The 22,815-nt window shown below is 40.8% G+C and overlaps 1 protein-coding gene across 1 annotated transcript in view; it reads left to right on the top strand.

Annotated features, from left to right (window-relative positions):
- The window catches only part of SLC6A5 (solute carrier family 6 member 5), a 64,579-nt gene that overhangs the window by 32,247 nt on the left and 9,517 nt on the right, over positions 1-22,815 (top strand). The window contains exons 10-13 of the mRNA XM_081882872.1: positions 4,093-4,217; positions 5,868-5,980; positions 7,911-8,042; positions 8,657-8,756. Coding sequence (XP_081738998.1) covers positions 4,093-4,217; positions 5,868-5,980; positions 7,911-8,042; positions 8,657-8,756 — 470 coding nt within the window. The remainder of the gene's footprint in view (positions 1-4,092; positions 4,218-5,867; positions 5,981-7,910; positions 8,043-8,656; positions 8,757-22,815) is intronic.

A 22,815-nucleotide genomic window follows, 5' to 3' on the forward strand; every position in this document is an offset into this window, starting at 1 on the left:
AGAGGGTATGGAGTTATCCGACCCCTCAGCCGTCTGGAGGCAATCCTGTATAGGGTAGGTTTTAAAAAATGTTTTAGTATGTTTTTATATATGGTGGAAGCTGCATATACCCAGTAAGATGTGTGGGGTATAAATAGTAAAATTCTCATCATGGAATGGGACATCCCTATTTCATCAGAGAAATGTTGGAGGGTGTGCACTGGTGCCTAGAATTAGGTAAATGTATTACAATTATCCATTGATTTTGGAAAGCCCAGAGCATTAGCAGTATCAGAAACAGAAATGTGTTGCTGTATACTAGAAGAGACCTAAAGGACACTAACGAAATCATCTTTATGTGCCATGTTTTAGGCCCAGTGAATGCATTGCTAGTGTTGTGTATGAACTTGAGAATAATTGATAAACTATGGACTGCAACCTTTTTGGGCCCATAGGCACTTTTGGAATATTGAGAATGTATTTGACATGATAAAAATGGCTGCCACAAAGGTACGCCCACTCACAAAATAGCTGCTGTGGTGGGTGTGAGAAGTCAGAAAACACCCATTCCACAGATGTCAAACTAATGAACTTGAGATCAAGTAACTTGCCCATGAAACTGAGTACAGATGCATAGTCTGAGCCCCCAAGTACAGAATTGTCCACTTTCACCCACAGTTTTCTACTCTCTAACACACTTTTTACACAAGGCAAACCACCAATTTCAGAGAAGTCAAGATCTCTCTCTCTCTCTCTCTCTCTCTCTCTCTCTCTCTCTCTCTCTCTCTCTCTCTCTTTACCCTTACCCCATATGTTTTTCTTCATGTGTCCTGATCACCTATATGCACATGGACACCTCCACCCCCTCCAACCCCTGGTGCTCCTTTTTTTTTTTTAGTCTTCTCTCAGCACCTATGATTCCTTTTTGCACTCAGCCATAGGAAAAATCCCACCTTCTTGCTGTCTCTTTTCCTTAGAGTCAAAAAGCCCCCCTGCAGGTAGCATCCTATTAGAACGTTCTCCCTCTTCTAATTGGATGCTACCTGCAGAGAAAGGGAGAGTCAACAGTTGTAATTGGATGCCACCAGCAGCGAGCTATTTTCTCTCCTTTTTTCCAAGTGTGCTAACTAATCAAAATGGTAGCAGGGCCTCCATAGACAACATGGGAGAGAGTGAAGAGACACTTGGACTGTGTGGCCATTATAATTTATAATTGGTCCAGCGGGGGATGGGGGAGGCTAAAGAGCTTGATGGGCAACCTGGTAGGTCTCTGTGGCTGCAATTGTGTCCAAAGGTGCCACATTAAGGCCCCCAGAAATAGAGACATTAGTGGAAAAGAAAGCCTCCAACCCCCATTATCCCTGTTTGTGAAGTAAACATCTTGAAGTAAAAGGAGAAGGAGAGCTGCAGAGTAGCTTTTATGTCATAATTTACCTCAGTACAGCTAAATTTTATTTTAAACATTTCCCCCTTCAGTGCATTTCAGTGCAGAGTGAAAAATTATCTTGGATTTGTAACAATCTGCTACAGTACATACCCCAGCTTAAAATTCTGTGAGAGTGATAAGCTTTCTTAGTGAGCCGTATTTCCGTCTGATGCTGATCCAGAGCCAGGGGGGGAAAAGTTTCCTTTAGAACAAAGTTAGAACACAGCAATCTGTTTCTATAGTTAGCATTATCAAGTCTCAGCAAGAAGGAAAAAATGATTACTTAAGGGAAGTCTTCCTTAGAGGTCTGCAGGAACTGCAGGGTGCTTTTTATGGCAGGTTTCTAGATTTCTTTTCATCATCTGATAAACAAATGACATTGAAACTGAAAACTATTTGATATTATTTTGGAAGAAATCACTCCATTTATATTTTTGAGCTATGAATTTATTGAAGTATGCATATATCTGCCTGAAAACGAGCCTTCCCATGTCCAAAGCTTACAAGTGCCTGTAGCACCTTTCATCTCCGGTTGCTGCAGGCATCCATGGAGCAATTCCTCCAGCCCTCTCTGTATCAACACTGATGAGGCTATTGAACACATGGCTGCAATATAAATTGGCCCCAAGGTCCCTGGAAATATTCATTGCAATAGTGAAAGGAAAGGGAGGAAATCTACTACCCTAAATTTTGTAAGGGGCACTAGAACATTGACTTTGCTCATTAGTCAGTATAAGTAAATGTTTTTCTAAGTGTCAATCTCTCATAAACAGCAAGTGTTAGCCTTAAAAGAAGGGCCAAGGACTCAAAAGTGAAGTGTAGATGGGTTCTCAGGATGCAAGACACAGTGATAGCAGCAATAACCCTTATTGGACTAACAGAACTAAACAAACAGGGGCAAAGCAACTGCTTATATACATTTCTGAAGGCCTAGGCCACTCCCAACGTGATTGGCTTGTCTAAACTTCCAAGCTGCGAGTCATAACTCAGAGTTTAAAGGCCAATGGCAGAGGCCCAAATCCTGAAGTGTTCTGTGATTGGATATCATGTATCGAATCAGAACACAGGGGCTCAGAATCCTTGTTCAGACTCAAGCTTAGGCAACACAGACCACTGGGTACATGACAGTATAACTTTGGTTGCTTAGTGGTTATTCCAGGATAGCTCACTGTCTTGTTCTAATGTAAAATTCTTTCCAGATATATTTTCCCCAGTGCTTTTTTCTGGGGGGACGCAGGGGTATGCATACCCCTAAATATTTTGTGAATCTAAGTTTGGCCTCATTGAGGGGCAGTATTTCAATATGAGTAGGAAAATGTGAGTATCCCTAAACTTTTTTTTTAGAAAAAAGCACTGATTTCCCCCATTCCTAAAACAGTGTGCAAACTGTATAAACATGCCATATTTCTTGCAACTTTTATTACCTTGTTTGTCTTTCACTCTTCCTGCTCAGAGGAACACTTTGTTTTTGAATCTAGCTTATGAAAGAGACAGTGAGTTCATCAAAACTGTCAGGGAGGTTGATAGCTATTCAACTACGCCTTCAAACCTGGGCCTCAAACATTCAAAAATAGTTATTACACCACACTGTTCCACCCACATATAAGCCACACATTTAGGCATATGTGCCCAAATGCTGAAATATGATCTTGGTCTGATATGGTAATAATACAGGGTGATTCATAATGAAGTATACAGTTTCAACGCACTATAAAGAAGATGAAGAATGTAATATATCTTATGTTACCTGTAACAGAATTGTAGGGGAATGTTTAAGTTTTTTCAGAAACAGTCACAGATGTTCTATGTGTGCACCCTTTGTCACACGACACACATCGAACTGCTAATCCATTTCTGCTCAAATGCGAGTTAAGATATCTGAATTAAGTGCAGTGGTAGTGGCTGTGATACGCTGTTTCAGCTCTGCTAAATCAAACAGGAAGGGGAGGGGTGAATACCTTGTCCTTTACGTACCCCCACAGATAAAGTTTCAAATTTTTCATGCCAATTGTAGGTACATTTTCTGCTTGGAGAAAATACCGTCACTCAACACTTACAGATTCCGTTTTGCTCAATTCAAGAACACAAAACACCTTCTCTACTGCAGACGCAGTCATTTTGCCTGGCTAGTCACATGACACGCTTGCTATTGCCTACGTCATTTCCCTCAGTAGCAGAACACAAACTTTATGAGTACATCTACCTCACGGTTTGCAATTGTGGTCCGTGTCGTCGCCTTTTACTGTCTTACATCATCTGGAAACTGTATACTTCATTATGAATCACCCTGTATTATCTCTCCTTCAAAAAGATGACATGAAGTTTGCCATCCTAACAGTATGTATGTGTGAGAGGAAGAGCAACTCAATTTGTTCAACCAATAGGTATTTTAGAGTGTGGTGGGATCACAGTTATCATTTCCCATAGTTTTTGAAATATCATATTTTTGTGGTGGAATCAGTTAATTATTGCCGCTAACCACTTTGTAAGTTTTTATTTTCATATTAGTAGAATGTCTTTTTATCAGTAGTAAGCTTTTGGATGTTGTTGTTTCACTTAAAATATGTATTATTATTTTTTGTATTGTGTCTACTAAGAGTTGGTGTTCCACAAAGGATAAATTATTATCTATGTATCCACTGTCACTTCTACTGTGCATATTTTCTTTCATCTTTTTCTTTCTTCAGGGACACCTTGATAGTAACTTGTACCAACAGTGCCACAAGTATATTTGCAGGCTTTGTCATCTTCTCCGTTATTGGTTTCATGGCAAATGAGCTCAAAGTAGACATTGAAGATGTTGCCGACCAAGGTATGAAAGTTTGTTCCAATTTATGAATGGTATAGCATGGCGTAATGGTGTCCCGTCCTCCCCCCCCCCCCCGGTTTGCAAGTCAGCCTGCAAATGTACATTATTCAGAATACTGGGGTGGGGGCACTACCAAAGGCTCCCAGTCTTGATTGGGTTTGCTGTGCCCCCATTTGTATATTGGGGAAAATAACTCCTATTGGAGTAACTAGGAGATTTTTCTGCAATGCAAATCCCCAGTCTGGATCAAAACCCTGGCCTAGGAGGTAGGACAGTTTTAATAATTTGCTCCCCTCTGTGATCCCATTCTGGACTGGGCATACAATTTGCATGAGTGAAAAAAGCTCTCAACATGAGGTTATTTTCAGATGTAAATTGCAGGTGTGGGCCAAGGAGAACGTACCCTGAAGGGCCATATGGAAATTCTCCAAGGGCCACATCTAGCCCACAGGCCGGGGGTTTCCTAACTAGCCACAGAGGTTCTGAATTGGGCTCTGGAGCCAGTGATGAGCTAGATGAGGGTAAGGAAACTAAACTTAAATCCTGATGAGGTGCTATTAGTCAAAGGCTTACCTGTCCAGGGACAGAGTATCAGCTTGTTAAGGATGGGGTTACACTCCCCTTAAAACAGGACTGGGGAACTTGTAGCCCTCCAGATGCTGTGTTGGCACTTCTACCACCCTCATTGTTGGCCATGCTGGCTGAGACTGATGGAATCCAGAGCCCAACAAGACTGGAGAGCCTTGTATTTACTTAAACAATTTGTATACTTCTTAATCACAGTTGTCTCTAAGCAGTGTAGAAAAGACCCAATACAATAAGACTAAAAATGAGTTAAAGTTATAAAGGATTTTATAACTTTATAACTTTAATTGAACCCTAATTAAAGTCTGCTGGAATAAAAAGGATTCAGTAAGTACAGGGAGGGGACCTGTCTGACCTCATCTGGAAGCAAGTTCTACTTCTGAAACTTAGCAGTTGTTCTCATGTGTGCCCAACTCTTAGTGGCCATAACTCTTGCCTGACATTAATTTAGGGGGTCCAAATCAAGGGGGATCTGAAATTTCATTTTCTGCAATTAAATTTTCCCAGAGGGCATGATGAATTTTAGAAACTCATTATTTTGATTCCTTAATTTACTTTCCACATGTAAGAAGCTAGTGCAAACAGACGCCTTATCTATAGTAGTCAAGAAGAAATCTTTAATCAAGAGATGAAAGAGCATGCTTATGAATATATAAGGTCCCTTAAGCCTTCTTGCCCAGAAAAGCTGGCAGTTAGCAGCAGGTTTTAAAGAGAGTTGCTTGCATCACATCACAGAAATAAAAATAATCTTCAACCAACAATTCTTTTAATGCTTGTCATAGTTCCCAAACATTTTGTGAAGTACCTATTTAAATTAACCCTCTTGCTGCTGAATTATACCAGCCCTACTGCATTACAATGTAGTGCAAAAAATAACTGATGGGGAAGGGAAATCTGTCTACTGTAAATAAAACACAAAGTGGCAATGAAGAAGGCTTTTCACTGAAAAAGGAATTGTGTTTGTGCTGCAATTAAAACCAGTAGGATTAATGAGGGACAGTGGATGTCTTTCATAATAATTTTTATTATTATCAATCAACAGCTAAATATTAGTTTCTTGTGTTCTAGGTCCTGGGATTGCCTTTGTAGTATATCCTGAAGCTTTAACCAGGCTTCCTCTTTCACCTTTCTGGGCTATAATTTTCTTCTTGATGCTTCTAACACTTGGCTTGGACACCATGGTAAACTTGCCTTCTTTCACCTACCTTGCTATTGACTGTTACAGGACCAAATAGTACATCTTTGATTAATTTTTAACGTAACTGGTTACAAGCAGTAGCCTAGCACATACCCAAGGTTTTCAGGCAAAATAAACATACAGGCAGTACACTTGTATGCATGTCTGCTCAGAAATAAATCCGACTGAGTTCAGAGGGACTTAGTCCCAGGTAAGTGTGTGTAGGATTAGAGCCAAAACTGATTTTGAGGTTAAACCCCAATACTAGAATTGACCTCAGTGAAAATATGTCACAGCAGGAGCCATACAGAAGTTAATTACCACATTCAAGTTGCCTTTGGGATCGAAGAAGAAACAGAAAGGTGTTAATCAGGCAGACCTGTAGAGAGAGTGACCCACATACTGCAACCAAACTTGAGCAAAAAGGTTTTCACTTCATGGAAGGGGCTAGACAGCGGTTCCCAAACCCCCTTCGTTCCATGGACCACCTGAAAATTGTTGAGGGTCTTAATTATTTCCCCCCTGTTGTATTGGTTTTACCCATCCTTACTTGCTATATGCTGTATTGGTTTTACCCATCCTTACTTGGTGTCTCTCAATGATACCACTCATATTGAGAGTATCTAGGCTGCTGAGGAGGAAAGAAGACTTCTGTTTCAAGGGAGGGGGAGAGAGGTGTCATGCAGCTGATTTCATGCATACTTATTCAGAAGTAAGCCTCACCAATATTAATGATAAAAATGCATAGGACTGCAGCCTTAGAAGGTTGGTCTCATGCACCTCTGCTCAAAAGTGTTCTCTGTGGTGCTTACTTGAAAGTAAGGATCGTGGTTTACAGCCTAGAAAACTTAATTAGTATTACTCCTCCTTACTGGTGTCTCTCAACAATACCAGTCATATTGAGAAGGTCTAGGCTGTTGAGCAGGAAAGAACATCTGCTTCAAAGAGGGGGAATAAGAGGAGTGTACAAAATGGAAGGAGAAGGGAAGGAAACATGGTGTTTGGGAACTTGTGGGCTAGAGGGCAGTTGGCTCAAACTTGGCTGTGTGAGGCAAAGCAGGGGCAGGTAAGCCTACTGGCATGAAGTAAACTATTGTCCTAGCAGGAGGCTGATGTTTCCAAGTATGCAGAGCCACCAGGGGTCAAGGAGAACCAATTTTGTAGAGTTGTGGGTTGGTGATGAAGCTGGAGGAAGTGATGATGTTTGGAAACAAGACTGCTTGGGGTGTATTTGGAAAGGCAGGGTAGGTCTTGGAAGTAGGCACCTTTTTCAGCATACTTCAAGATGTCTGGTGTCTCCGTTGGAGATCAATTCAATCATCAAGTATTGCCATTTTAAGGCATATGGTGCAAGAGGGCCGGAAACATTATGTGGAACGCGTGTTGCTTCACTGTTTTGCATCTCTGTTGCCACAAATGTATGAGTAAAATTGCTCCAGTGGATCATTTGAACTGATCAACCCTTCACTCAGAACTATCTGAGTAGTTTTGTATGTTTTAAAGATTATTTAGATTGTGCAGTCCAGCATAGAACCATAGAACTGTAGAGTTGGAAGGGACTCCACTGGTCATCTAGTCTAACCCCCTGCAATGCATGAATCCTGTCCACAGCTCTCCCTGATTAGGCTCAAACCACCAACCTTCTGCTTAACAGCCAGACACGTTGTCCCATCTGCACCTTCTTATTCATGCTTGCTATTTCACCCACAGTTAATGCAGATTATTGTGTGCAATCTTACAGGAATAGCTTGGTGTAGGGATCTACATTTTGCTGAGTAGAAGAGTCAACTAGATGATCTTCAAAGAGCTTACATACCAGTTTCTGTTTGATAGAGTGGTTTTAGCAGCAATATTACATATGCCATGTTAAACAAAATGTGTTTTTGTGTGTATGATTACTATTGTCTTACTTGTTCTTTTTTGATATTCCTTAGTTTGCCACTATTGAGACGATAGTGACATCAGTTTCAGATGAGTTTCCAAAGTACTTACGTACTCACAAGCCTCTGTTTACTCTTGGATGCTGTGTTTCCTTTTTCATCATGGGCTTTCCTATGATCACTCAGGTAAAAGTCTTGCCATAATATGTACACATTTTATCCCATGTTTTCTCCTACTGCAGCAAGGTCTGTTCCTACAATTGGTAGGAAGAAGTCCATGGGATTATTAGGTTTTCAAACAAAATGCATGGATCAAAGTGAAATTTTATGTGCGACATGTGATAGTGTGGGATTTAACAAGATTACAAAATACGATTTGGCATAAAGGTAATATCTGCATTCTTGCAGTATCTTATTATCATGAATATTACCTTTTATACCACAGGCCACTTAATTTTTAAAAATTTCATCTTAATTGAGAACAGATCTGTTCTGTGATGCAATGCATTCCAGTATGTATCAGGTGGGAAGAAGGAATTGGACCATGCATCTGCCAATGTATGAGACAGAATGCATAAAATGGTCTTGCATGTGGGCTCAGATTCCATATGGAACTGAAATAGAATGGAATTTCTTAGTTCATGGAATCCAGAGTGTTTCCAGAGTGGGTGGGCTACATGATGGCAACAGCAGTAATCTAAACATTTTCCTGTCTGAAAATATTTAGTCAGTTGAGTTGCCATGCATTAACTCCTAATATCTTTTGGCATTTCTGTTAGTAATTACCTGTTTACTTTTAGGGTGGAATGTACATGTTGCAGCTTGTGGACACCTATGCAGCATCCTACTCTCTTGTTATAATAGCCATTTTTGAACTTGTTGGCATTTCATACATTTATGGTAAGAAAACAATGTGCTATATATCTAGATCACACAGTGATAAGTACATGTGAAAATGTGTTGAGTTGCACACAACTGGTCCCACTTTTAGAAACAAAAGACTTTTATCATTTAATGGTTTGAAAATCAAACATTTCTCTGGAATTTCACTCAGAGTAAGAAAACTTTAATCTTTTTTATATTGCTACAGCTGGACTGCTTAGATAAGCAAGTCATTTGTTACAGATAACACTTTGTTAAAATTGAAGTGGATGTTCAGTTAATAGCAATATAGGCTATATAAAAGTAATGGTGAAGCATTCCAGCCAGATCAATTTGTGTGGTACACAAATAAGAATATAGGTTCACAGTAGCCAAGGTTCAGGTTCTAATAATGGCTTAATAACGATGGTACACTCATGCACTTTTAGTTTGTATAAATAGAATTAGTAAGTCATATAATGTTTGTAAGCAATACAAATGCAAAGTGTGTTTGCATGGAAAGGCACAAGTAATATAAAGAATTTGTTCTTAGTTAGATAGCACCCACTGCTTTTGTCTGAAAGCCTGCTTTAAGCAATTTGTATAACTTAATTAGGGCAAGGACCTGTAATAATAGCTTATCAGTAGCACACACCTTCTCCCCACCAGTTATCTTGCAATACACTGTGAATTGCAAGAAAATAATATGTCTTGGATGTATGGAAATTTCTGCCTCCAGTTTTCAGAGCGTGGCATGAAGTATGATTTTTTAACAGTATAATATCCAGGTTTATGTTGTCAGAAAACTCTGAAGAATCCAAGTTCTGAAGGCTGCAATCTTCAAATCAACTACCTTAGGAATCATTCCACCATAGGCACTAAGAATGCTATTCATATATAATCTGGGAATTGCAGTCCCTTCATGTGTCTGAGTCTTGCTTGCACATCTCCAGTCCCTTATGATTGTACATGTGAAATATGACATGACCAGTTCACCTATATCTGAGATTAGCATTTTCATAGTTGATAGCTGTGTAGGCATGACGTTGCCTACCATATTTAATGTTAGAAATTAAGCACTGTTGTTAGCCCTGCTCTTCCTTTTCTGAAAATGTACATGTTTTATCTCACATTGTTGAAAGATTAGAGAATACACAAAAGAAGTTATTTTATATTTTCATTCATGAACCTTGCAAGGATGCTAAGAATACAGCACTCCGCTGTCACCCCAGCCTGTTCAAGGGTATCTGGTTTCTTCTACAATATATACTGATAATGCAGTTAAGACATTCCTTTGTGCAATTAAGTAATATTTTGTGACAGATCTTGTAGGGAAACTAGAGTTTCTGAGTGTGTGATATGTTTGGTAGATTGTAGGCACAGATTGTCTGATTAACTGGGGGTGAAATCTGTCAGTCAGTTGAGCTTATTCATTTTAATTTTCACTTCCTCAAAGTCATTCTTAGAAATACACCAGTTCCTGAAATTCTAAGAAAATAGGAAAAATAAAAGCTCACGACTTTAGAAGTGGAGTGTGAAAAGTGTTGACGTGAATATAAAGGATATTTACTATCATCTTGGCATGGTGGGGTTTAAACAAAAGTCAACTATCTTGATAAGATGATCAGAGATTTGGTAGTTGAGGTTTTGGTAGTTGAACCAGCAAATCCATTAAAAAGTAGCTCAAATCTCTGCACAGAACTAAGTGGTAACCAAGAGCTTTACAGGTAAGGAAGTGGCTGCTTTTGAATAATTCTTTTTCATCTTCTTTCACATTATGCCACCAGATGTCCCCAAGACCATCCGTGCTGCCTGTGATTCCTTTCTCACTGACTCATTGTCTATATCAGAGAGGATCTCATGCTCAGTTCCCATAAACTCTAGGCTAACGACAACTGCTTTATTCAGCATGAGAAATGAGCAGGATGGCCAGAGGAGAAATAACCTATGAATTGTCTCTTTGTGCACTTCTATGTTACGGATGTGGAGAACAGGGGCTATGACTCTTGGATTCCCAAATGGGCCCTGCTGTCACTTTCCTCACTCCTCTTCATAAAACATGCTTGCACTATAAGTCTGCAATGGCACCTCTGTTCATTTAGTCACCTCTGTTCATTTAGTAACAGATCTGCAACTGAATTCTTTTGTGTATGTGGATCTGCTGCCTGCATTGAAATTAACGTGTATCTTAATGTGCCTATTTGAACCCAGATGGATTTCTAGAGAAGGGCAGAGTCCTGCACATTCATGAAGTTCCCACTATTGTAAGAATAGGTATGCTGGATCAGACCAAAGGTAGCTATCCCAGTGTCCTGCTTCCCATAGTAGCCAACCCAATATATTTTGGAAGTCTGCGAACAGAGCTTGAAGGCAATACTCCATTGCTTCCCAGTGACTGATATTCATTGGCATACTGCTTCTGATTTGAAAGGCTCTATATAACCTTTACAGCTTGTAGCTATTGATTGATCTATTGTTTCCGCAGGCCCTTTTATTTTCACTCCCTTTCTTAAGGATTTGCAGCATAGAATTTGCCATTTTCACTGATACTGTACACTACGTTTGTTTTTACTGACAAGAGCACTTTTCTAGTTAGTCACTACTACCTGTTCATTTGGGATCTTTTGTCTCAGTATGCATCATTTCACACACACATGAAGTCCCATTTGCCATTTCGTTGCTTGTCTTTCTGTTTTGGTTACACCCTTTTTTTGGAGCTCTTTGCAGCCTAAAAGAGTTTTCATAACTCTGAATAATTTGATGTCAATTATGGCAGATGGTGATCTGTGAGCGCTTTGGGTTATTTTCCATTCCAAAGCCAGCAGTGAGAAAGTCCTGGGCTTACATAGGCAGTGTTGACTGGATTACAGGCAATCTCTAGGAAATTGCTGGGAATGTAAAATGATTCCTGAAGGCAAGCTAGTAACTGAACTGTGACAAGCAGGGAGAGGAAGTCTGAGAGCAGCTCAGCCAATGCCTGAGTGATAAGTTGTTGTGATTGAGTAGCCCAAGCCATTGTTTATAGTACTTTTGATGCCTTTCATCAAATGAACCCTACTGGGTTAGTAGCTGGCCACCCACAGCAGTGGTGCTGAAGAGTATGAGATAGCAGGGCAACAACCCTTTCTTTAGCAAGATGCTATATGCACAGGGAGAATAAGCCTTTGAGTCTCACTGCCAGAATCCAGGCACTGGGTCTCATAAGAAGAAATGAGAGATTTGGATAACTGAGGCTGTACCATGTATGACAAATATGGTTTCACCATTTAAGACAGCTTTTCCCAACCTGGTGCTCTTCAGATGTTGTTGGTCTATAGCCCCAGCCAGCATGGCCAATGACCCTCTTCTTATATATCAATGTAAGAAGAGGATCAGGCCAATGGCCTATCTAGTCCAGCTTCCTGTACTTACAGTGGCTAACCAGTTGCCTGTGGGAAACCCGAAAGCAGGACCTGAGTGCAGTCACATTTCCCCCACTTGAGATTCCCAGAAGCATACTGCCTCTGACAGTGGAGGTGGAACATAGCCATTGCGGCAAGTAGCCATGGATAGCTTTATCCTCCATGATATGAATTGTAGTCCAGGATATCTGGAGAACATTAGTTCGGGGAAGTCTGTTCTAAGAAATTGCCAGTTTCTCACAATCAACTATTCCTATTGGTAAAGGAACCAAGTCATTTTTGGAAACCAATTGATGCTCGCAGCCTGTTTCCATGGAAACCAACGGAAGCCATATGTGTCCTCATCCAATAAAATTTGGAACAAAATAAGCTGCTGACAGATCTCTGAGTCAGAAGTGGGGAATATCCATAACAGGATTGTGTAGTCTGTAGATTTGTGATGGAGTGAGGTTCTTCTCTCTCTCTGCCTGTACCTTTTAACAACAGCAACTGCAACATCCCAAATCGCTGCACCAGATGTTGTTTATGAAATGTGTGATTGCGTACTGCTGTATGTCTCAAGAAGGAAGCATTAAAGTGTCAGGCATCTCTCTTTACATCTTCCAGTTTGACTTACTGTAAATGAATTGAATACTCGCTGGATATATTGCGAGGCGTTTCAACTTTAAGACCCGCTTATAAGATTTGTATTGCCCCTTTGTGCTATTTTATTGTAATAGAAACACATTACAGACCTAGCTGGAAGTGGAAAGAATTCTCATAAAACAGCATCCTTACAAGCTATAAGAAACTCACACTTAGAGAGAATACAAACTGGGTGCTATTCCTGCCTCTAGCAGAGCATTCCTGGCTAGCCATTTCCTCCAGCTCTGCTAAGAGATTGTTAAGAGTCAGCTAAGCTGGTTTGCTTACATGTTTAACTGGTAAATTGGAAACTGAAAGTTTCAAAAGATCAGGAGTTCAGATCATGAGTTTCATCCTGAGACAGATTATCAAGCAAGATTCAAGGATGAGTTGGTGGATTTCACAGCTCTGTTAAGCATAAGCATAAGAGAGCTGAGCTGAGTGACTCAAAATAATCTGAGAGTTAGTAGTTCATCCTTGACCCATCCTTACCCTGGTAAAAACTGACCAGTCTTGCTTCTTCCCTTTGTCTCACTCTGGCTCTTCACTCTTTCTGTCTTCACTTTCTTTTTCCAAACCCCACTCTTCATCTCTCTCATTGTCCTCCACTTAAACTGTCCAGCCAACATTACAAGTGGTTTTCTTGCTATCAGATTCAAAAGTCTATATTCTAACCTTGTCCCACTTGATCTTTCTGCTACCTTCTATACAGCTGACCTTCACCTTGACTACTTTTATACCTTAAGAACGTAGAAGTAAGTAGCTCAGCATTGTCTACAGTGGTTCTCCTGAGCCTTGCGTGAGAGGGTTTTTCCTAGATGCCAGGGACTGACTATGGACTTTTTGCGTGCAACAACATATGCTCTACCACTGAGCTATCTCCCTTCCTTTCAGTTTTCAGAGTTCTGTTCTCTTCCTGTCAGTTTGCTTATTCAATAACGCCACTTGTGGGGTGCTCATCTGCTTCACCCCAATGGCTACTTCAGGGGGTTTGCTCTTGGTCTTCACTGTGCCCCCTGTACACTGTCTTGAGTCATCACAGCAAATGTCATGGATTTTACAACCACCAGTATAACAATGACACCTAATTATACCTCTCTGCCCCAGAACTGTCCCTCTGTCCAGTCCTGTATACCCAATCCATCTGATAAGTCTGCTTCCATATCTTCTCGTCATGACATACTCAACGTGTCCTTCGAATCCCTTTCCCACTTAATCACTCTTCATATCCATCAGCAACATCACTGTTCTCCATTGACAGTGCCTTGAGGGTAGGAATCTCTCTATTTTTGTCTATGCAACTCAACCCATCACAGTGATGGTACCATAATACAAAATCCCTGAAATATATTGACACTCCTTGTGTAGACAGGAATTCATGCAGGATAACAGCTTTTTTCTGGGGGTACTCAAGGGTATGCAGTACTGGCACCTTTTTTTTCCTCGAAGAAAAGCACAGATTTTTTTTCTAGAAGAGAAGTCTGCTTGAGGCTGGTATGGCTGGGTGGAGGGGAAATGGATGAAAGCAGCATTGGTGTCTGAATGGTGCAGCAGCACTTGTAATGATCCTAGGCCATTTGTCCCCCACTTAGGCTGCAAAATACCTTGAACCAGAACTGCCTCTGAATCTTGACTGTATGTCAAACCCCTTACTTTCCCTCACATACACATTATTACAACTTGGTACATTTAACTGGTAAAGTGCTTACAAATTATTACTCTACAACATTTGGTCTCCTAGTGATAGGCTCAGACAGTTCTGTTCTTTTCTAGCTCTCAGTATGTCCTTTCAGAGTCTGTGCTGATGTTATGTTTTCCAGCATGAGATTAATAACTATGATGGGAAAACATGCACAAAGTGGCATTCAACGGTTCGTGTGAGTGTAGATTATCTTCCTCGCTGCCCTTCCTCCTCCACCTCAAAGGATCAGCCGATAGCTTTGCAAGTGCATTCAGGGTTGTGCATGTATGTATATGTCTGTGAGGTAGAATAAGACACTTCTTGTAGCACTTCAGTCACTGGTCTTCACATATGATTCCTATCATAATTGTACCTATATTAGGAAAACCTAGCCTAATTTTAGTTTTACTGAGCTGTTGCCATAGTTTGCCATATATAAGGATTTGTCTAAATTTGAATTTGAAGGACAAACCATCTTTAAACATATTCCTCTCTGTGTTGATGCCCTTGGGTGACCTGCTGTGCTATCACACCAGTCTGCAAGTCACCTGCCAGCCTTTGACTTGCAATGCCTTCTGTGCTAGCCAGCCCTGGCCTTTTCCAAGTGCCCCTGCCATAGCTGCATTAACCCTAATACCTTGCGATCTTAAGATGACTAATTATTAGTAAAGAGCGTATCTGAATTCTCCATCCCCTGACAACTTTGGACTAAATTCACAGCACTTCAGATTATTTACATCATGGGCTTTTGAATAACAGTCCAAGACATTTTGGGGCCTGAGGAAATAGAGACAGATAGTGTATCCCCATGGTGGTAAAAATATTGTAATAAACTAAATACTTTTGCTGCCCTTTAATGTCTGGGAACATAAGAAACCTACAGCAGGGATGGGGAACCTGTGTCCTTCCAGATGATGATGGGTTTCAACTCCCATCAGCCCCAGCCAGCATGGTCCATGATTAGGGATGGTGGGAGTTGTCGCCTAGCCACACCTGGAGGGCCTTAGGTTCCCCATCTCTATTCTAGAGCATCGGACTCAAAGTTTATTTAGTTCAGCAGCCTCTTTTCCACTGATAATTCTGGGAGACTCATACATAGGATATGATGCAACAGCACATGTTGTTTGGCCCCTCTAATTTTGACTCACAAGGAAGCTTATAGAACAATATTGTATTGTGAGGTCTGCCCACAAGTTACACTTAACACAGGTACAAGCTGTCTTGACATATGTACAAGTGTTTGTGTGTGTAAAAGTGTACACTAGTTGCTTTGTAAAACAACCAGGTGTTCTTCCACCCTTTAAAAAGCGATGCTTTAAGCAAGTGTTGCTCTCTTAGTGTAATGTGTTTACATGCCTCTAAGCAGATAAAAAAGCATGTCTGTAGGGGGAAGAAAGCCTTTCTAAAACATCTTAAAAATGCTTACAATTCCTATTCTGTATCTGTAATATGAAACTGCTAAGAAACACTTCTGTGCTATTCATGTCTTGACCACTGAGTGGCGCGAGTGAAATGTCAATCCTTACATTTGTTGCTTACTCTTACTCTCCCCACATTGACTGTTGTTACTGTGAAACACTTAATATTTACAGAAAGAAAATCCATGCTTTCATATTTTTCTCATATCCATTTAAGCCCATACTGTAAACTTTGAGACTGAGTTAAAACCATGAACTAAGCAAATGTATTTGGATTTCTATTTAGTATTTATTCCCAAGCCTTTAGGATCTATGGCAGTTACCTTTTCTAAGTATCCAAAAGGGTATATTTTTGAAGGAAAGCTGGCAGGCCTACTGCTTTATTGTCAGTGATACAAGTTTAGGAAATAACAATAGCTCTAAAAGTTGTGAGTAGTGATAAAATACCTGGCAACCTTGGACTGTAAATATATTTGAAACAGAAGTCTGTTCCTTGTTTATTTCTCTTCTGTTGAGATCCCCAAATAGCCCTTTTCTTTGTAAATAAATTTATACTTCATGTTTATGTTGCTTGCCTTTACAACTCAGCCACATTTAACCATCAGAAAGGCTTTTGAAACTGTACAGAAACCTGCACCACCTTCTTAACTGGAGGTGAAACTGGGATGTGCTTACACCCCGTGAATAGCAGCAATCATTATTTCAAATGTCTGTCAGTTCTCAGTGAAATCTATCACCTGGCTCCTGCCTGTGTGACAGTCCGTCACAATAATAGGTGATGCTCAGACTGATCGCAGTAGCAGTAAATTAAGATGGGTAGGGTATATGCCCTATCCTGCTTTCTTTTTCCATACAAATAGGCCTTTTCAGCTATTTAGCTGAACTAGAGTTTCTCAGTTCCATGCTGCCTATGGAAGTTGATATATCTGGATGCTAATTCTACCCTTGTGCATGCCCAGGTTTTTTAGTGGTACAAAAGCTGCGTCTTGCACGAGCTCAGACACACACACACACACACACACACACAGCCCCTATATAACTGGTGTCCTGCTTGAAACAAGCTGCCTCAGTTTTGTGGCATATCTGTACTTCAAAGTATAAACCTTAAAATAGTAAAGCCATGATATCAATTTAGACTTGAATAAATGTATTCCCCTGGTCATCCATAGGAGAGCTGTTAGTTGTCCCCTGTGTTACAGAAGCCCAGGCATTTAGTGCCACCAGTCCCACTCTGTTCCAGCAGAGATTTGACAGGCAGACTCACTTTTGACTTTCAGACATTTCTTGAAGTCATTTTTATTTCACCAGGGCTTTGCAGCTATTTAATTATTACCTTGATTATTCAATCACCTTAGTTGGCATTGCATTGTTGTTGTTGTTGTTGTTCTAAACTTAAAAAAGCAGCCATAGGTGATCAGTGTTTTGGACCAAGTCAAATAGCAGCTTTGGGGTAGAGAGAGAGAGATGATTTTTATTAGAATTTTTACATGGGAGAAAGGGTCATTGTGGTCCCAGTTCTGACCAGACACACCCACTCCCTACTGGCGACTGTAATTTAAAACTTCCAAGTAAGAACCATACAACGTCAAATTACACATTTAACTTACGGTAAAAATGTAACTTAGCATGTTTACTTATCCAGGGTATGGTCCTGAAGGCACATAAAACTACAACCTTGCTGAAGCTAAGCAGGCCTGAGTCTGGTCTGTGCCTTGCAGTGGCGTAGCGTGGGGGGTGCAGGGAGGGCAGCCGCACCGGGTGCAACATCTGGGGGTTAGGGTTAGGGGGCGCAAATCCACAGGTTAGGGGGCGCAAATCCATGGGTTAGGGGGCGCAAATTACTTGCCTTGCCCTGGGTGCTGACAACCCACGCTACGCCACTGGTGCCTTGTCAGGAGACCTCCTGGAAACCACAATTATGCCACCTTGGATTCCACAACTGAAGCAAGGTGGAATATAAATCAAAACAAAAACACCAAAATGTAGTATGGTACTAATACATTTCTTCTGAATTTACTTGGGGGGGGGTTGGCTAAGCGTTCTTGTGCAGGTCACAAAGGATGTTTTGTTGTTGTTTTAAATCTCCCATATTGCTTAGTTGAAAATCAGTTTTTCACCAGCTCGCTTCTCTTCTCTTTTTAATAGTGCATAAACAACTTCTTAAAGTGATACATTCCAGGTTAAAAGGCATTCTTAGAGCAACTGGTATAAGCATCCTTAACAGTGCATTCTGAGCCATGTCTACTCAGGAGTAGCTTCTACTGGATTCAATGAGGTTCACTCCCAGGAAAATGCAGTTAGGATTGTAGCCTTCAGAGGTGCTACCTAAACTTGCAGTACCATTTCTCTTTTTCTCTTCAGATACGCTTTCAGCTTGATGTGTTATGTCTCTTAACTCAATCACCAGTTTACCACTTGAGTAACATATTTCTCTGTGTATTTACTGTTTTTAAAATAATAACAATAAGCAGGTTGTCTTTGGGTATTTAGTTCTAGTTACATGTTCTATTCACTGAGCTCTCCAGTTTTTAAATTAGAAAAGAGGGGGAAAAACCTTTTCTAAGGATTGTTTCATTAGTTCTGTATTGTAATCCTACCACAAACTGGCAAGCATTCCACATGCATACACAAAAAACATTAATTTGCCATTTTCTCAGATTAAGAGTGAATGATTAGTAAGGCGCTATTAGGGCTTCACACTGCATGTCATAAATCGCATGCATAATCCTCATTTACTTTATTGTGAAACGCAAGGCAATGCACAAAGAACTATAAGCCAGTGGAAAAAAGGAATCATTTTTAAACTAAATTGCTTTCATCCACTTCTCTCTGCACCCTTGCCAGAATAATCAAAACTATCTTTATTTTTATTCTTCCTTAAGGACACAATGAATGCTCAGTTAGTTTCTTTCTGCAAGAATAGCCTCAGGAGAGAGAAGTAAAATTGCGCTGTTGCTCATTTCTGCTCTTATATCTGTATTTTGTACTTTTATTTAGTTTAAATTATGAACCGTTGCATGCCAAGGCAGTTCAGTAGAGACAAGATGGATCCTGTCTACCAAAAGTCATTCCTCACCAAGTCATTCCTCATAAATATTCCCTGTTCCTATGTCTATTGTTTATCTGCAATTAACCAACACTCATATTGTGTAGTGCTGTTTGTAAGCCAGTCACATAACTGCTCCTACAAAAACGCCAATCATTGTCATCCTTCCAACTCCATGGATGGAAGGAGACTGATTTCTTCACCTCCTACTTTTGGCCTTCACTTTTTTGTGGACTTGTACTCTTTCCCATGCTGAGAAAGAAAACAAAGCGTTCTAGGAAGCAAAGATATGGAATTACACGTTTAGATATTTAGATATGGCCCTAAAAAATCCAGTGTTGGAAATGGAATTGGCCACAATGTCTTGTTCCCAAGGTGGAATTTTGATCTCCCACTAGAAATTGGAAATGACATATTCTCATCCATTTTATATGTCCTTTGTGGCAATGTCTTAAAGGTGTTTCACAAGTGATTCTATCTCTCTTTGGACATTCTATTCCTTGTGATTAGAATGGAAAGGGGGGACAAGAGAAATATGCTAGCTCAACCACTTACTGCTGTCCTCACCACCCTCCTTGAATTCAGAGCATATATCTGCAGCAGGGAGTCTGTTCTGCCCAGAATTTATACCCCCCGCAAAAAAAAACCTGGGGTTCCTACAGGGTGGAAAATGCTCCTTGCTTCAAAGGTTATCTCTCCAATAAATGGAAGGTGATGGGGATGGTGTGTGTGTGTGTGTGTGTGTGTGAAGCTAGCATGTTCATCCCTGCCCCACTCCTATCATATGAAGGAACAGAATGCCTGGATAGAATGGTACAATCCTATACATTTCTAATCAAAAGAAAGCCCTACTGAGTTCTTGGATTGCAACCTGCTAGTTTTGTGTTATGCAGAAGTAAATCCCACTATATTCAGTGTGACTACCTAAAGCCTTGTGTTCTGTTTTTACTTGGAGGGGACCTAGACACCAAAACAGAGAAATTACACATTTCATTTTGTTTCAAAGTGGGATAGTGGGGGTTCCTTAACTAGTGAATATTTCATGACAGTGGCAGTTTTTCAATGTTTTATGGGGGGTTTTATGAGACAAATCTGTTACCAGGCAGTAGTAAGAAATAGCAGTGTGAAGAATAGCTATGAAAAGTCAGGGGGCGGGGAATCTCGCTGTCCAATTGTTATCTAGTGCAAAATGGTGCTGCGCTTCTGTATTGCACGTTTCAAAAGAAAGCTGCACCAAATCAATATTAGTCCCTTTTTATTAAGACAGAAGGCACCTGCTGTGTGCATAGAACTGGTGCAACAAACTAGATAATGTGGCAATCTTGTGAAGGCATAGCAAACAAAAGAGGCAATGGACTGAAATAATGTGAGAATTACAGTCCTGACTTTATTACTGACGTCAAGGGAAACAGTTCTATTGATACTGGGGAATATTTTTCTGGATGAATTTGTTGTTGGTGTTTTATCTAGTAATTTTTGTTGGCATTTTAGTTAATATTCAACTAAATTTCAGTCCTTGACACCCACTTTTTAATAGTGATGTCAATATGTTATACAGTATCCAAGATAGTGTTACAAGGGTTTTTTTGTGGGGGGGGGGAGGGAGGAAGTAAACTATGCCTCAAATTCCTTCTAACCCCTGGATCCAGCAAGTGTTAAAATATAAGCCAGGCTAACTTCCTGATGAGGTGTTCGCCTAGGTGATGGGCCATTATGGGCAACAAAGCAAAGGGGCTCTGTGTGAGATGATAAATCCCCCAACTTGTGGATAGTTAGAAGGGCAAAGCCAGAATTTGCAGGGATGTGGGTAAGAAAAAAGCAGCAATCCAGAGAGAGAGAGAGAGAGAGAGAGAGAGAGAGAGAGAAGTGGAATATTTGATTTCTGTTTGAATTCAAGGCTGCAACCATGGGAGAAAAAAGACCCTTTTGGGGTGTTAATGCTGTGAACACCTCCGCCATAGGCTCAGTGTGTATAAATTTGTAAACCATATATCATAAAGCCACCCGGGTTGCCAATTTGAATGAATTTTTTTGGGGGGTGGGGCAGGTAAACCCTGCCCTGCATAATTGATCACAAGATGTGACGCATGCACATTATTTGAATGGCAATGTGTACCAATTTTTTTTGGGGGGGGGGGCTCAAACATTTTATGGGGGGGGGCTGATGTGACCTCGGCCCCTAGGAGTTGGCTCCTATGAAGACACCACTCTGCCTCATCCCAAAAGGAATCTCACACTGTTTGGAGATTGGGGGGACATGCAACAATATTCATTCATTCATTCATTTTTTAATTTCTATACCGCCCTATACCCAAGGGTCTCAGGGCGGTTCACATAAAATATCAAATACATAAAATCAAAACAACAACTCCTCAATAACACCCCCCCCAAGAGCCAGCATTTTAAAAAGGGCATAGGATGTAGATCAAGTCAGGCAATGGCCTGGTTGAAAATGAACATTTTTGCCTGGTGCCTAAAGGTGTATAGTGAAGGCACCAGGCGAACTTCCCTGGGAAGAACATTCCACAGAGCCACTGCAGAGAAGGCCCATTCTCATGTTGCCACCCTCCTGCCCTCCCGAGGCAGAGGCTCACGAAGAAGGGCCTCAGAAGATGATCTCAGGGTCTGGGTAGGTTCATATGGCAAGAGGTGATCCTTGAGGTATTGTGGTCCTGAGCCGTTTATGGCTTTATAGGTCAAAGCCAGCGCTTTGAATTGGGCCTGAAAACTAATCGGTAGCCAGTGCAGTCGGATCAGGATCGGTGTAATTTGCTCAAACCGCCTTGCTCCACTGAGCAACCTGGCTGCTGAATTCTGCACCAGCTGAAGTTTCTGAACCGTCTTCAAAGGCAGCCCTACGTATAACGCATTGCAGTAATCTAACCTTGAGGTTACCAGAGTATAGACGCAGTGGCGTAGCGTGGGGGTGCAGGGGGGGCACCGGGCGCAACATCTGGGGGTTAGGGTTAGGGGGCGCAAATCTACGGGTTAGGGGGCACAAATTACTTGCCTTGCCCCGGGTGCTGACAACCCACGCTATGCCACTGTATAGACGACAGTGATTAGGCTATCCCTGTCCAGATAGGGGCGTAGCTCAGCCACCAGCCGAAGCTCATGGAAGGCACTTTGGGTCACTGAGGCGATCTGAGCTTCAAGCGACAGCAAAGGATCCAGGAGTACCTCCAAGCTACAAACCTGCTCCTCCAGGAGCACTGTAACCCCATCCAGAGCAGGAACTTTGATAGGATTTGCATTGTGTTAAATAAATACATAAAATATTTATTTTGCACACCCTGAACTTTGTTTTAGAAGCCTTTCTCCCAGCTTCTACCCCACCTATTTGTCTGTAGAGGGGATGTTAACAACCACAAAAAACAAACAAAATCTGGCCACAACCATTATTCTGATTTCACCAGTTACAGCAGAATCATTACCAGCCTGACTAATAGAGCTATGTGTTTTCAGGGACTGGGAGGAGGAATGGTTGTGTTTTTTAAAAAGTTTGCTTTCAAGGGAGCAATTCCACAAACATTGCTGTTGTGTGTAATTTCCATTCATTTCAATTAAGTTTTCATGAATCTTCATTGCCACAACAAGGAACACCACATTTTCTTTAGGGAGAAAATGTGAAAAATAAATATATGATCCTGCAGAACTGTAGCAAGTAAAATGGCATAGGCTTTATCTTTTGTGTTTCAAAATATGGGAGGAAAAGCCAGAAGTATGTTTAATATTTATTACAGTACCAATTTTGTGAGTGTAAATAATTTATTAAGATGGCTATCCATATAATAAGCCACATTATACCATATGGTTAGAATGCCTCTTGAAGAGTTGGGCTGACAAGTCAGAGTGTCTGTTCCCATAATTAGACACAAGGGAGATCACAATAGCTATTTTGTAAGCTGCAGCCTAGTCTCTTTTGCAT

The sequence above is a fragment of the Podarcis melisellensis genome, assembly GCF_964234715.1.
Source record: "Podarcis melisellensis genome assembly, chromosome: 1".
NCBI lineage: Eukaryota > Metazoa > Chordata > Lepidosauria > Squamata > Lacertidae > Podarcis > Podarcis melisellensis.